General features: G+C 41.0%; 2 protein-coding genes across 2 annotated transcripts in view; one reads left to right on the forward strand and one right to left on the reverse strand.

Annotated features, from left to right (window-relative positions):
• The window catches only part of slc66a2 (solute carrier family 66 member 2), a 32,985-nt gene extending 26,374 nt beyond the window's left edge, over nucleotides 1-6,611 (reverse strand). Inside the window, exons 1-2 of the mRNA XM_084562675.1 lie at nucleotides 5,476-6,611; nucleotides 4,848-4,981 (exon numbers count right to left, since the gene is read on the reverse strand). Coding sequence (XP_084418801.1) covers nucleotides 4,848-4,981; nucleotides 5,476-5,678 — 337 coding nt within the window. The 5' untranslated portion in view covers nucleotides 5,679-6,611. The remainder of the gene's footprint in view (nucleotides 1-4,847; nucleotides 4,982-5,475) is intronic.
• A 2,793-nt stretch (nucleotides 6,612-9,404) lies between these two features.
• On the forward strand, nucleotides 9,405-13,383 carry hsbp1l1 (heat shock factor binding protein 1 like 1). Its single transcript, XM_084563314.1, has 4 exons — nucleotides 9,405-9,902; nucleotides 10,007-10,109; nucleotides 10,461-10,524; nucleotides 11,392-13,383. Exons 1-4 carry the CDS (start codon nucleotides 9,858-9,860, stop codon nucleotides 11,588-11,590), a joined length of 411 nt encoding a protein of 136 aa, XP_084419440.1. The 5' UTR covers nucleotides 9,405-9,857; the 3' UTR covers nucleotides 11,591-13,383.
• Nucleotides 13,384-14,644: the final 1,261 nt, after the last annotated feature.

Genomic DNA, 14,644 nt, shown 5'->3' on the forward strand with positions numbered 1-14,644 from the left:
GCTTTTCATATCTGAGCCAGAAGCAACACTGCTGGGCACTGGCAAAGTGGAAAGGACAGAAATAGACTGAACCACGTGAAGCAACAGTGATGAAGAATAATGTTTCTGCTTTAATGACCCGGGTTTTATTGAAATAACGAAGGGTTTTGAAGCATTCCCATAAAGAGAACTTGTCCTAAAGCACACTGAGCCAAGTGTATTCTCCGTCTGTCCAACTCTAGCATATATGGTTTCCTGCTGCCATCTAGTGTCGGTACCAGGAACCAGCTCCTTCTACAATGCTAGTATGGATTCCCTACATACTGAAAACTTGTTTAAGGTAAGAACTTCTGTGAAGTGTTTTTGTTAATCCAGGTAGAACTCAAAAAGCCTCCTAAATAGCAACAAAACTGATTCAAGATTACACAGAAAGTCTTCCTTTAGGAGCAAACATTAAAATGAGCTGCACTCCACATCAGTCAACAAGAAAATTAATAGATATTTGAGTTTTGGTCCAGGTACTATGTATGCATGCTTACTGGGACAACTGAACAGAACGGAGAGATTGCTGATTTTGTAAATGGACATGGCCACTAAGGTGCATCATTTTGATGTTTTGAACCTGCAGCGAGCAGTACAGCTGCAGACCATGAAGCTCCTGCATGAACAGTTAAGGTTGGTGTTAGTCCATATTTTTGTCACTGTCAACAAATCCATTACAGAGACAAGTCGACAATGTGCTAGTCCATCTCAGGCTCAGGCATCCCTGCCTATACAACGTCTGCAGTGCCACTTAATTCCATTTGTCCCTGCTGAAGATGAAAATCTTTGCAAAAATAGGAAGCAAATAAGTTTGGATTTCAAAAAACATCACAAATTACTTTTCTAAAACATGTGGACAAATGGTAAATAGTGCTGTTTTTCTTTTTGTTTTGTTTTTTCTGTTTTCTGCAGGACTATTTTCGGCTGCAGATTAGTACACATGGTGCTCTCATGAATATTTTCAACAGCAGGCCAGAAATCCTAACGGGACAGAGCCAAAATAAACTAGCTAACTAGCTAGTGTTTTAGCTACAGATACACACACACACACACACACACGGGAGGACTGAATGAGACATGCAGAAGTCACCGCTTCACTGAGTCTCAGCTTTGGCACGCCCCATCTTCACATATCCATCATGAAGGAGGCTGCGCTAAGTCTAAGTATATTAAATAATATTTTATAGAGGTTTGTTAGAAGACAGCATTAATTTAAAGCATCTTACTTTGCAATAAACCAGCCATTAGATAAGGTACTTCACATTCAAATGTCAGAGCAGGATAAAATGAACATGCAACAGTTTAAGGGTCATTATTCACACACAAAAACACACTTATGTTGAGAACAATTCTTGCATTTTAAACAGCAAAAACATTAGGATAGAGTTAGATGTCAGTGAGTAACTTAATAGTCTAGTTATCTCTGCAAACTGATGACTCTATGCAAGTTCAGAACAGCTTCCATTGTCATTTCATATATATGACTGAACGAATATAACATGCAAAAATCACTTTGAAAGAAAGCTTATCACTCACTTATGCCGAGCGAGTGGAGTATAACATGCTCTGAAAGCATCACAACAGTGGCTACAACAGACAGGCAGTAAATATGTTCCATAACTCAAAAACCTGGGGAAAAAACTACTGTACATGCAAAAACAATGGGCTCATGCTTCATCTAATCGTTGGAAGCGGTGTTAGTCCATAGTAGTTAGTGGCGGCTGGGCTGAGGTGAGAGCCAAGACGGGTCATTATCATGCATGAGACAAATGGGGATGGAGAGGGAGAGGCGGATGGACTACAACTGATGTTTCATGTCAGACACAGTAAGTTCTGTACATACCCAGAAAGTGCCTCTTAGGGATTCTGACCTCCTCGTCCTTACTGTCTGTGGCTACAGACAAGAAATAAAAAATGAAGAAACAAAAACAGGGAAAGACCTATCAGGTCATTGTCTGATTTCCTGATTTGTTACACCAATGATCACTGAGTATTAGGTGCAAGAGACTACAGCAAGGCAGGAGTGTTCCCGCAGGCAGAATATGCTCACATATATTTGGTACTGTTGGATTTGAAAGGCCCTGGAAAGAGATTTATCAAGTGAACTTCTTGCTACACTGTAAAAAAGAACAATTTATATGAACAAACACTTCAATGCTTGTATTCTTTTGTGGAAAACGGAAGTTCACCCTTGGCCTCAGAAGCTAGAACTGGCCCCATTTTGCAGAAATAACTTATCCACCAGTGTGTGACAATGGCTTGCAGAAATGGTTGTCCACTCTTCCATGCAGAATTCATTCACTTGTAAGGTGTTTGAGGGTAAACTTGAGTCTGCAGCTTCTTTTTTTAAACAACCTATGTATTTAAATGTACGTTTGTTGGCGAACCGTAGGATTGTTTTAATGTTCTTCTTGAATGGCAAATGTTTTCTTTCTGGCAGCCTACCATACTGGTCCACTTTGTATAATCTCTCTTTGATTGTAGACTTATTTGGCATTACACTGAAGAGTTACTTGTTAATTGTGGGATTAATTTCGGGGCTTTCAGAGCTTTTATTTTTGCATCACATAGTCTGATTTGGGCCTCAGTTCGCCGAGGCTGACACTTCCGGACAAAGTGGCAATCGTTTAAAATGTCACTGTGATTATTTGAACATCTTTTAAACGTCGCAGGCAACCACAATTCCTTTTTATCTAATAGAGCTCTTTAGATGTTGACTTGATGATGACACACACACCTGAACAGCTGAGAAAATCCAGTATATTAGAGGTTTAAATAAAACAGAACCAAGCTGTCAAGCAATAATAAGAAACAATGAGTTGCAGTGACTTCATTTTACAAGTTAATATTTTACAGTGTAAAGGATGAAGCGCAAACACCCTTCTTTGTGTGAAATTCAAAGATCGAAAACTTGAAAAAAGTTGCAACTTTGACAGTGTAAGAATGACAGTTACTTTGGATATTTCACTTGGGAGGTTTTAAAATTTCAGGTTTTTGTCTGGGAAAGCCTCAGCTGCCAAAGTAACGACAACAATAACAACAAGGAAATATGATTATTCGTCCCCAGGTATGTGCGAAGTTATTGCACACAATAACATTACATGGTTTCATTCAACCCCATAAAATACGTCTATCGGCGGGCTTTAGAAGAGATTGTGGCTGTTTTTTTGCTCCTTAGCCTCGCTTTCATTCGTTAAGATAAGCTACGCTAATCTGATTGACTGCCAGCTTAGCAGTAAATTCCCAGACAATCAAAGAGTGGTAGAACTCTTACTTTCTGCAGGACCTGTTAAGTATTATTTATGTCAATTTGAAAATTTACTATATAGCATTTTGACCTGGTGTAGGCACAAAAGCAGCTATATTGTATTACCAAGGTAAAAACAAATAATAACATGTTTGGTCAAAACAAAACAAATTTGAAAAAAAAAAAAAATGATGTCAAAATGTTATTTCTAAAGAGAAGTAGTTTGAAATCTGAAATCTGAGGATTTGGACTTGTTCTGCCACATAACTAAAACCAGACAACAGCTAAATGTTACATTACAGTGGAGATAAAAGCAGCACCAGATGAAGTAGTCTGCTATATGCTAACTAGCCTAGCACTGCCGATTATCGACAGCGCCCTACTCGGCAGACTTTGACTATAGCAGAATTCTTGTTATATGTTGTAGTTAGGTCCATTTAAATCAAATATTTAGTATAAAACCAATAATTTAAGATGACTCATTAGTTCAAGTGGACAGGATTGGCATTTTGATTGGATACTTATTATGCTCTAAGACCATTACAGTGTGAAAATATAGACTGGTCTGGGATGTGATTAATAATCAGTCTAAAAAACCTGAAGATGAACACAGCTGTCTGTGGATAGCACTCGATGACTTTAAAGCAGCACAGTAAGAGTTGACAAGAACAGAAACTTCAGCTGCATTTTAGTCACATTAACAATCCATGTGCATGAGTCTGCATATTAAACTTGCTCCATGACTCACGTTTATTATCAACGTGGCCAAACGGCTTACATTTTCGTGTAGGAATGGATCATTTCTAACACCATCTGTAATTTGAAGTATCACTGTGATTCCGTTTACATTCTCGCACACAGAGACTTCTGTCATCTGAGGTTGAGCCCATGCACATCAGCAACACGTCCAGGCACAGCTGAACATCCAAGCCAGGAGCAGCATGTCGAGCAGTGCGTACAACACGTGGTACAGACTTCAAACACATGACTTGTGAAACAACAGAGGGCCCTGTGGCCCAGTTCCTTGTCCTTGTATACAAAGGTATGCACGAGAGAAAACAGGATTTAGAGTTTGCACATGTAGTTACTGAATAACTTTATATGACAGACACACATAAAGTTTTACTTCTACTGAGCTTCACTCAGTTCTGTTTCAGTTAAGCTTAGTCATTTGCGTTTAGTGCCTCTTAAAGGCACGTAACACCCTGACAGATTTGCAGGATCATTTTTTTTAGTTTAAACAGGATAGCAGTAAAGTGTCCCTCTAAAACTGTAAGTCTATATTTGCTCAGCTTACCTAACAACCTGTACTATCGGAAGACATTTGTAGAATTAAGACTCAGTCAACAAATTACGCATGTTAAACAGGAGCAGTGAAACCTAATAGTTTAGTTACTCCAGGAGGCAGATATTTTTTATAGTTCTTAAGGATCCTCCTGCACATCAGGTCACGTGGAACGATCACCAGACTCCCACACATCGATGCACTCACTCGCGCACCGTTGAAGTATTTGAGTGTTATCTGAACTGTGTAAAAAAAAAAAAAAAAAAAAAAAAGGCCCTGGGGAGGGTTTCTGACCTATGAAGGAGCGTCTCTTGGTGTTGAGTTCAGTGGCCATGCGGACGCCGGTGCACAGGTTCAGCATGGCGAGCATTGTGCCGATCATGATGATGCTCTGCCACAGCAGCACTGTCTCGAAGTAGCGGCCAAATCTGGAGGAGACAAACAAATCCGTGTGGGGACGTAAATGCAGAGTCTACACATGCGCCTCTAATGCTCACCCATTATCTGGGTAAACAGTGACAGTGTCAACATAGTGTCATTAAAATGTAGCATGAATAGACTGGACCTTGGTGGAAGATAATCTACACTGTCAGCGATCCATGCACCTTAGTATACCTGGTTATTACTCTAATGTCAGTTTAAGTTTTGATAAATAATAAGCCACATTTAGTAGTACCATTTGTCATACAACTTACCAACCAAGCAACCTTTCCCTTTGTTATATCTGATATTACAATATCACAGAAGCTCCAAAAAGGTTATATTTAAAGCCGAATTAAAGTGAATATCTCAGTAATTCTTGCAACATTCAAAGTCTTATTCCATATGTTACACAATTTGGCTGATGAGCAAGAGAACACTAAATTCTCGAGTTTAGTAATTGAGTTTCGGTTCCATGTTTGATGTGAGAACAGCCTGTTACCTGAACAGTATCCGGAGGATGTTAGCCACCAGCAGGACCAGGCACACGTAGGTGGAGAAGCCCTCTGCGTTCTGGGTCCGGCGGATGTCTCTGTACTGGGGGATGTAGGGCACCACCCCACCGAACACCATGGCACCAGCAGCGATCCACGCCACCAGCGCGTTAAACACGGTCACCATCTGCTCGAACGCCTCATCTTCCATGATCGGCTGCTGCTCGCCGGCTCCGACGCCTTGGCAAGAAGTTTAAGCGATGTCAGCTGGCCGCCTCTGGCTCCTGGCACAGCGTTACAGGGCGTTTACCCTCCTCGGGTTCCTCGTGATGACTTGGACAGTGCGGGGAGAGTAACATCCGTGTTTTGTGAACATAACAGTGCTTGCACCGGACTGCACAAACAAAGAAGCAGCTAATGCCACGCCATCACAAGCACAGCCGTGGAATGCCCTGGAGCTAAGGCTGCACTAGCACCCGGAAACAATAATAATAATAAAAAAAATAAAAAATAACAACACGAATGTGTCAGTTACTACACAAAATCAGCGATGGCGTTTGCAGTGGTGCAGAGAACTGTGAATTAGCTGATTATCTGCTCAACACGTCCTATTTCCCTGATTCGATATTTCTCTTGATGCTCGAGAGCATTGTTGTTTGAGCGACTGCACTTAAAACATTAGAAGAAAACCCCAAGGTTCCCGAAAATATATACAAAGCCCTTGAAATATACCGGAAACTTGAAATAAAATACTACTTTCTGACCAGAGTCCCTGTATTACAGTAGTTTCTTCGCTGACCAGCCTGCATCCAGTGTTTTCTCTTCCGCGGTCTGTCACACACTTCCTGAAACGTCACGTCAAAGATGTCCCATTCACTCAAGATAGTTCACACACTGCCTAATACTGATTAGCTGCAGCTCCAGACAAGAATTTGTAACATGTGGCCGTATTATCTCGGCAATTTGTCAAAAGAATATATCTAAATATGGTCATATTTTTTAGTTTTGTCTAAAAGAACATATACACCGATCAGCCACAACATTAAAACCCCTGACATGCTAAGTAAATAAAGCAATAACATTGACCATCCTGAGACCTATGGAAGCCCATTTCCGCCACTTGATGAAAAAAAATTATGAGATACTAAGTCATAATTATGAGATACTAAGTCAAAATTATGAGATACTAAGTCAAAATTATGAGATAGCTAAGTCATAATTATGAGATACTAAGTCATAATTATGAGATACTAAGTCAAAATTATGAGATACTAAGTCATAATTATGAGATACTAAGTCAAAATTATGAGATAGCTAAGTCATAATTATGAGATACTAAGTCAAAATTATGAGATAGCTAAGTCATAATTATGAGATAGCTAAGTCATAATTATGAGATACACTCTTGCTGTGTCTTAAAGTCATACCACATTTTGATGTGATGGGGTTTGTGTGAATCATCCCGAACAACATTGTGTGATCCACTGATTTATCACTTAGGCCACTTACTTATTATGACAGGAGCTGGACCGATTCACACAAACCCCATCACATCAAAATGTAGTATGACTTTAAGACACAGCAAGAGTGTATCTCATAATTTTGACTTACGTAGCTATCTCATAATTATGACTTAGCTATCTCATAATTATGACTTAGCTATCTCATAATTTTGACTTAGTATCTCATAATTATGACTTAGTATCTCATAATTTTGACTTAGTATCTCATAATTTTGACTTAGTATCTCATAATTATGACTTAGCTATCTCATAATTTTGACTTAGTATCTCATAATTATGACTTAGTATCTCATAATTATGACTTAGCTATCTCATAATTTTGACTTAGTATCTCATAATTATGACTTAGTAACTCATAATTTTTTTTCATCAAGTGGCGGAAATGGGCTTCCATATGAGACAATTCAATGTTCTGCTGGGAAACTTTTGGACCTGGCATTCATGTGGATGTTACTTAGACATGTAGCACCCACCTAGACCAGACCAGGCACCCCCACCCCATAGCAATGACACTCTTTGACGGCAGCAGCCATCCCCAGCAGGATAGAGCAGTGGACTGCCACTTGAGTAGCACCCTGGGAGCAATTTAGAAGATAGGTGCTCGCTCAAGGTACATATTGGACATGGGGGGAATCAAACCTGTGACTCTTCAGTCCCGAACTACTTCTCTAACTCCCCTGTTCAAACTGAAAACTGAAGGTAACACCGCCAGTCCACCTGCACACCACAGAATACCAACCACATAATGCCAGTAAGGGGCCGCAGCTCATTTTTGCCCTGGGACCCTCTTGTGTGTTTACCTGCCCTGCTGCAGACAATAAATGTTACATAAATTTTACTTCATTTACAGAAGGAGCCTGATCAGAAGCAGTGTTTGGAATAACGCCGTTTAAAGTAACGGCGTTAGGTAACGCCGTCATTTTTTCAGTAACGGGGTAATCTAACTAATTACTTTTCTCGTCGTTACAACGCCGTTAACGTTACTGGACGTTAAATGCGGTGCGTTACTATACATCGATTGAATAAACTGTGTAATCCGAACGCACCCCTGGCTCACCGCTAGTGAGGAGGTGGGTTAATAACGAGGTAAGCGATTATGATTGGCTAAGGCAGAGTCATGTTTCATGGTAGCCAATCAGAGCCAGTGGTTTTACACACATGACAGCACACGCGCCACACACACACACAACAGCTCAACAGAGATTCGATGAAGCAGCAGAGACGGCGAGTCAGGAGCAATCCGATGAAAAGTTGGCATTTTCAAGGTGGAGATATAAGCACTACTTCAATAAATAAAAAAATTCATTGTGGTCAAAGGGAGGAACGTGCATGTAATGTGTACATTATGTCCAGGAGCGAAGACTTTCTCGACATCCGCTGTAAGCAACTCTAATTTAATGAAGCATCTCACAACGACACACGCATTTACAAAGCTAGTGGCCAAAAACACCGATACCTCCACCACAGACGATAGCTCGCCGTCTAAACCCTACCGAAATATAAATATTATAAAAATAAATTTAATATAAATATAATTATAAAATATATATATAAATATCAAAAGTTATGTACAAACACCTGTCTGTTCAACTCATTTCAACTGACTTGTGAAAACTGCTAAAAAAAATCCAAATTCTTTGACATATAGCAACTTTTTTTTTTAACAGTAACGCAAATAGTTACTTTCCCTGGTAATGAGTTACTTTTATTATAGAGTAATTCAGTTACTAACTCAGTTACTTTTTGGAACAAGTAGTGAGTAACTATAACTAATTACTTTTTTAAAGTAACGTTCCCAACACTGATCAGAAGTGACGCATCTTGTTCTGCCTGTTTTCTGCCCTGTCTAGAGCTCTATCTTAAATATTTTACGTAACCTGGTTTATTTTTGTATGTACCCTCTGAGGCACACAGAGCACTGTAGTCTACACTGACAAGCTTTTCTCATTATGCTGCTCTGTATAAATTTATCATATCCAGCTGGGGCGAATGTGGACTGTCACCAACACAAAATCCAGATTAAAAAGCTTTAGAAAGGCTTAATGAAAGTTATGCAACCCTCATGGCAGACAGCCCCTCATCTCTGATCTGTCACAGCGAGCCGGGATAATGCCTTGCATAAAACCCACAGCCTCGGGTGGGGGAGTTCTCAATGTACCGGCACCACACAAAACACACGGTGACCCATCTTACAGGATGAACCGGTTTCCGAAGAGTTAACGTATGCTGTTGCAGGATGTAAAAGTCAAGCCAGTCAAAGTCAGATAACGTAAAACCGGAAATATTACAAAATACATCTTCATAAAAAAAGAATAAAGCGTCAGAATCGCAGCAAACTATTTTTTAAAATTATAAAATAACATTGATAGAGCGTCCTATTAACATAACTTAACTGCATGCTGCAAACGGTGCAGACCTGACAACAGATGCCGACTTAAATGTGTATTATTTACAGCAAAACAGCACTTGTCTGTTATACTCATTTTCAGTGCCAGCTAATAAGACACAAGAAAATATGGAAAATATATATTTGCGGAATCTAAATGTGCAATTTGTAATTTTTAACTTAATTCAATCAAACGTTATACGATTCAAACATATTGTTATTCTCTTTTTGACTTTTCACTGATTGCGGAATGCTTCCGGTAGGTGACCTGTATTTTGAAGGGGTGAGAACTAGAAGCGGAAGTCGCACTGTTTCCACTCTGCCGTGTCAACGTACCGCAAAGTTACAGGAGTCACAGCCAACGTTGTAGAAAGGAAACTGATTCAGCCCAGTGTAACAAAACAAATAACCGCAGTCAGGTTGTGTTGCGCACATTTAAAATTCAACTGAAAGATTTGTTCGTCGTTGAGGGAAAAAAAGGATGTCTAAAACAGACAGCAAAGCGGCCAAAGACATGAACGAGGCGGTGAGTTTGTTTCACGTGAGCTACGTGTCTTATTAAAACAACCGGACAAGAAAACATTAGCGGTAAGACTTTTATTCTCTTGTGACCGTTTTCTGTCCTTTTAGATGGAGGAAACGATGCAGCGACTTCAAGGACGATTCCAGACAATCTCTGAACAGCTGGGGTCCAAAAATATCCTTTATCGAGATACAAGTTCTTTTCTTTCAGGTGTGTGAGGTGCAGCTCTGAAGTGACAGTTTATCAGCTACCTGGACACACACCTGATCAAAGACCGTCCTGATTAGAGGAAAACACTTGGCCACTAGAGGGCGCCCCAACTCACACTGATCATTTATCAATGTATAGAGTTGTGGAACTAAAAGTACACTATATTGCCAATAGTATTCTCTCCTCTGCCTTTTACACGCATATGAACTTAAGTGACATCCCATTCTTAATCCATAGGGTTTAATATGACTTCGGTCCACCCTCTGCAGCTGTAACAGCTTCAGCTCTTCTGGGAAGGTTTTCCACAAGGTTTAGGAGTGTGTTTAACGGAATTTTTGACCATTCTTCCAGAAGAATGGTCAAAAATTAGAAGAACTAATGCCATCATCGGCTATTGGTCCAGCATTGTGCTCATGTACTCATTCTACATCTCATGCAACAGCAGCCAGTACCACTTTGCAATAGAAGAGAGAGAATCTGGGGCTACAATATGTAACCAATGTTAGCCGTGCTGGCATACTGTGTAGGTAGGTAGCAGTAGGCGCAGATTAGCTTTTTGTTAACAACAGTCTTGCAGACGTGGTGGCAGTTAAAAATTAAACAGTTGGACAAGTGAAATGTTCAGTCTTAGCCTACAATAGCCTGGAAGACGTTCCGGGTGTGGCTCAACGAGTAGAAATGGGAATATTCAGCTCAGGATATGAGCTCCCAGACAGTCTCACTGCTCACCAGTGGACATTTTTGTCGGCCCCGTCTCTGTTAAAGAAAGTAACCACTGCTGCTTTGGCAATGAGGTGTCATTGCTGCTTTGACCGTGCTTCAGAGACGTCTGACCAGTCAAGCAACCGAGGACCATATCATCAAAATACGGACACGCCAAAATAATGTTAAAGAACTACAGGCTAATAAGGCAGGCTCTGATGTCGCCTCACGCTGCGTGTGTCGGGACCAAAAACATTTGAACGCACCACAAAGACTACAACCAACCGCCTAATTTCACACACACCCTGCACATGTGTGAAAGGAAACAACTCTTCTGGGAAACTGGAAGAGTTGTTTCCTTTGTCTTTGACTCGTCGTCTCCTTCAGCTTCTCATTTAACATGCTAAATCAACTGAAAAGCCACCAACAACGGTCCGACTAGTGTCGGTGTTGTGTGACACACCGCAAAAACGAGGCCACAAACGGTCAGCGACAGCTCAGCTCTGGAAAAGAGCTGAGTGTCTGCTTGGTGTGTCACGGCTCTCAGCGGTAGCTGCCAAAAGATGCTTCACTGACGTAGGGAACAACCATGTAAGCACTTGACGAAAATGGTCATCAGCGCATCCCTAAAAAACACTTCTTGTTTTGTGACGAGCACTTTTCTTCATTTCTTAACTATCGCACTCGACGAGATGGGAACGCGCATCGAAGGCCTGGAGAAGGACGTGGGTGAGCTGATGACACGAGCCGGTATGGAGGAGACGCCCGCTTCAAAGTGACGGCCGGCCGACAGTTCGTCTTTCTGATGAGCTCCTTCGCTGTGACTCCAAACCGCTGAGGACTTTTTGTTGCTTTACCAGCAGAGATCTCACGTCTGTGGTGACCATGACGATTCACACTATATCACCAGTCCTGAAAAGGGAACTTCTTTTAGTTGACGCCTCTGAAGCTGATCACTTTAAAGCTAAGCCAGGTGTCTGTGTTTTCCCAGGTGCTACCATGTCACTGTTTCTTGTTTTCAAAGTATATCCAACCAGGACACGGATAAGCTGTTTAGATTTATCAGAAACAAACGGTAATCTGTACATTTCATATCTTCTGACCAAAAAGTCTTGTTTTTACGATCAAGGTGCAGCAAATTCCCTTTAATTCCTACCTCATGAAACACCCTCTCTGGCATCAGATACACCTTTACAACATAATGCAATCCAACACAACAGCTCTGCCTTGGATTCTACCTTTACAAAGCTTATAATGGCCGTTTGTTAGCGACCTGCTGCCGTCTGCCGTGTTCGCCCAGCTCAACTTCCTGTTGCTTATTCTTCTTCTGATTCTCATTCCATCCAGAGAGTTATCGCTACCAGTTGTTAAACCTCCCCCTCAGATCCTGTGCAGTCCAGCGTCAAAACCATGGAGATATCTCTTAAAGCTGCCATTTGACATGGCTTCAGCCGCCTTGGAAAGATCACTGTTAAAACATGCCATGAAGCGTTAATCAGAGACGTTTATTATCAGAACAGCGGATTTAATACCTCTCTGACAATCATAACGGCCTGTATTATATTAGAAAAGGCAGAAATGATCCAGAGCTGTTCTTATGGATTACATTTTTCACCTCTTCTTTTACTGTCATGTTTTTATCCAAGCACATACTGGTAGAAGAAGAGAGAGGTTTGATGATTTACAGAGCCTCTGGTGGCCAGACACTCAACATGCTAACAGTACATGTTCAGAAGGCTATATTAATCTCTATATTTGTCTCTGATAGTAGCAAAAAATACAAGAAGACACACAGCTACTTGCAAATACTGTCTGTGTGGGCGTAGCAAGAAGGTCTCTCAGATCTTAAGAGACCTAAGAGTGTTATGACAGTATGGTCGTCAGCTGTTGCAAAGATAAGGAGTCAGTTGTGTTGCACTGATCTTCAGCTGTACTCTGAAGCCAGCACACACATTTAAACACCTCTAGCTGTGACAGCCCGGCAGTGAGTAAGACTCAAAGTCCTAAAAGGCACTTTTTAACTTTTTAATGATGCATTCAAAAACGTCTTCTCAGAGTAGCCCACTCACTCTGTGTCTCCACCAAAGGTCCTGTTAGAGCTACTTCTGCCATATTCACCCAGATCTGGTATTTATGTTATGTCATTTAAAAGAAAAGTTCAAGTGGAAAAATCTATGCAGTTTATTTCTTAGCTTAATGCAATATAATTGTGATATATAATGTCTGTATTTGTTCAATTGCCTGTGTCTCCATTGTTTTGTAGTGTATGTGGTGTTGCACTCGAATTAGCCATCAGACAGATTCTTTATCAGTGTGCACTAAAATGAACAAGCAATATCCAAATAAAGATGTTTTTTAACAACTTCATTAGTCTGTTGTAAAAGATATCACATCATGTTTCCCCTGCCTTGTAGTAACAGCAGTGGCTATCATACAATACCTTCCATCTGTCCATTATACACCAATCAGGCATAACATTATAACCACCTTCCTAATATTGTGTAGGTCTCCCTTGTGCCTTCAAAACAGTTGTGACTCATCAGAGAATGGACATGGGCCTTCTGAGGGTGTCCTGTGGTGTCTGGCAACACAATGTTGTTAGTGGGGGCCTTTGGGTCCTATGGGTTGAGGGGAGGGGCCTCTGTGGATCATCCCACAGAGACTTGATCAGTTTGGGATCTAGTGAGTTTAGAGGCCAGGTCAACACCTTGTGCTGTTCTTCATGTTTTTTTAGTTGTTCCTAAAGGGTTTTTGTGTGTGTGTCTGTGTCAAGCTGCATCCTGCTGGGGATGGCTGCTGCCATCAAGGAGTGTCATTGCTATGGGGTGGGGGTGCCTGGTCTGGTCTAGGTGGGTGCTACATGTCTAAGTAACATCTACATGAATGCCAGGTCCAAAGGTTTCCCAGTAGAACACTGAATTGTCACATGCTGTTCAATGTTATTTCCTTCTCCTATCAGTGGTTTTAATGTTGTGGCTGATCGTTGTATTTTGCTGTTTATTGTTAGAGGGTCAATAAGGGCTGCAGCCTGTCCCAGCTGGGTAGCCCCTGGGCGGGTTGCCAGTCTCTCATAGCGCATCTTGTTACTAATTAAAACTGGATTAGTGATCTTCTCAGACATACCGCACCATGCATGTCTTGGATCTCTGTTGTGGTGTCCCAGTAATTGTGTGTTAGGGCTCATTTTACAGAAATGTTCTATCACACATCAAGAAAAATATTATTTCTGAAGGTGGTGTAAACTTGACACGCTTCTGTCCCTCTGCATGGACAGCTGCCACCTCACAAACACATTTTTGATCATAACTCAACAACTCATAGGCTCATTAGGAGAACGTGTCACAGAGTCAGCCCTCTTCACTTCCTCTCCCTGGATGACAACCAGGACAAAGTGCCTGTTGTTCCTCTGGCAGTCCAACACAAGCTGAAATTGAGTTTTGGATTTTAATGGGTTAATAGTTTCTAAGTGAAGAGAGCATGTCACTTCTTTCTGATCAGCAACTATTCACTGGAATCATTAATGTGACTAGTGAACCTCACCAACATATACACTTCTCATTAGATCCCTACAGATTCTTCTCTATATATACACATATGTGTAAACTGAAACTTGACTGGTTAGCTGAGGCATGCCACGTCTAGATTTAAGTGAAAACAGCGTCAGATGTAGTTGTTGTCAAATAGAAAGGTCAGGTCTTCATGAACCATCATCGTGTTTGTGGTAACTGCCTTTTAACGCTGTCTCAAGCTACATTTAATTGCTAATTCTAAGCCGCCGATCTCTCACCACAGAACCACACACTCCCAGCATCTGTTCCCTCGCATTACAACAG

This window comes from Chelon labrosus, assembly GCF_963514085.1.
Source record: "Chelon labrosus genome assembly, chromosome: 16".
NCBI lineage: Eukaryota > Metazoa > Chordata > Actinopteri > Mugiliformes > Mugilidae > Chelon > Chelon labrosus.

Coding starts and splice junctions, on each gene's coding strand:
- hsbp1l1 (XM_084563314.1), top strand. CDS start 9,858: ATGTCTAAAACAGACAGCAAAGCGGCCAAAGACATGAACGAGGCG. Junction 9,903..10,006: donor CCAAAGACATGAACGAGGCG/GTGAGTTTGTTT, acceptor CTGTCCTTTTAG/ATGGAGGAAACGATGCAGCG. Junction 10,110..10,460: donor TACAAGTTCTTTTCTTTCAG/GTGTGTGAGGTG, acceptor CCATTCTTCCAG/AAGAATGGTCAAAAATTAGA.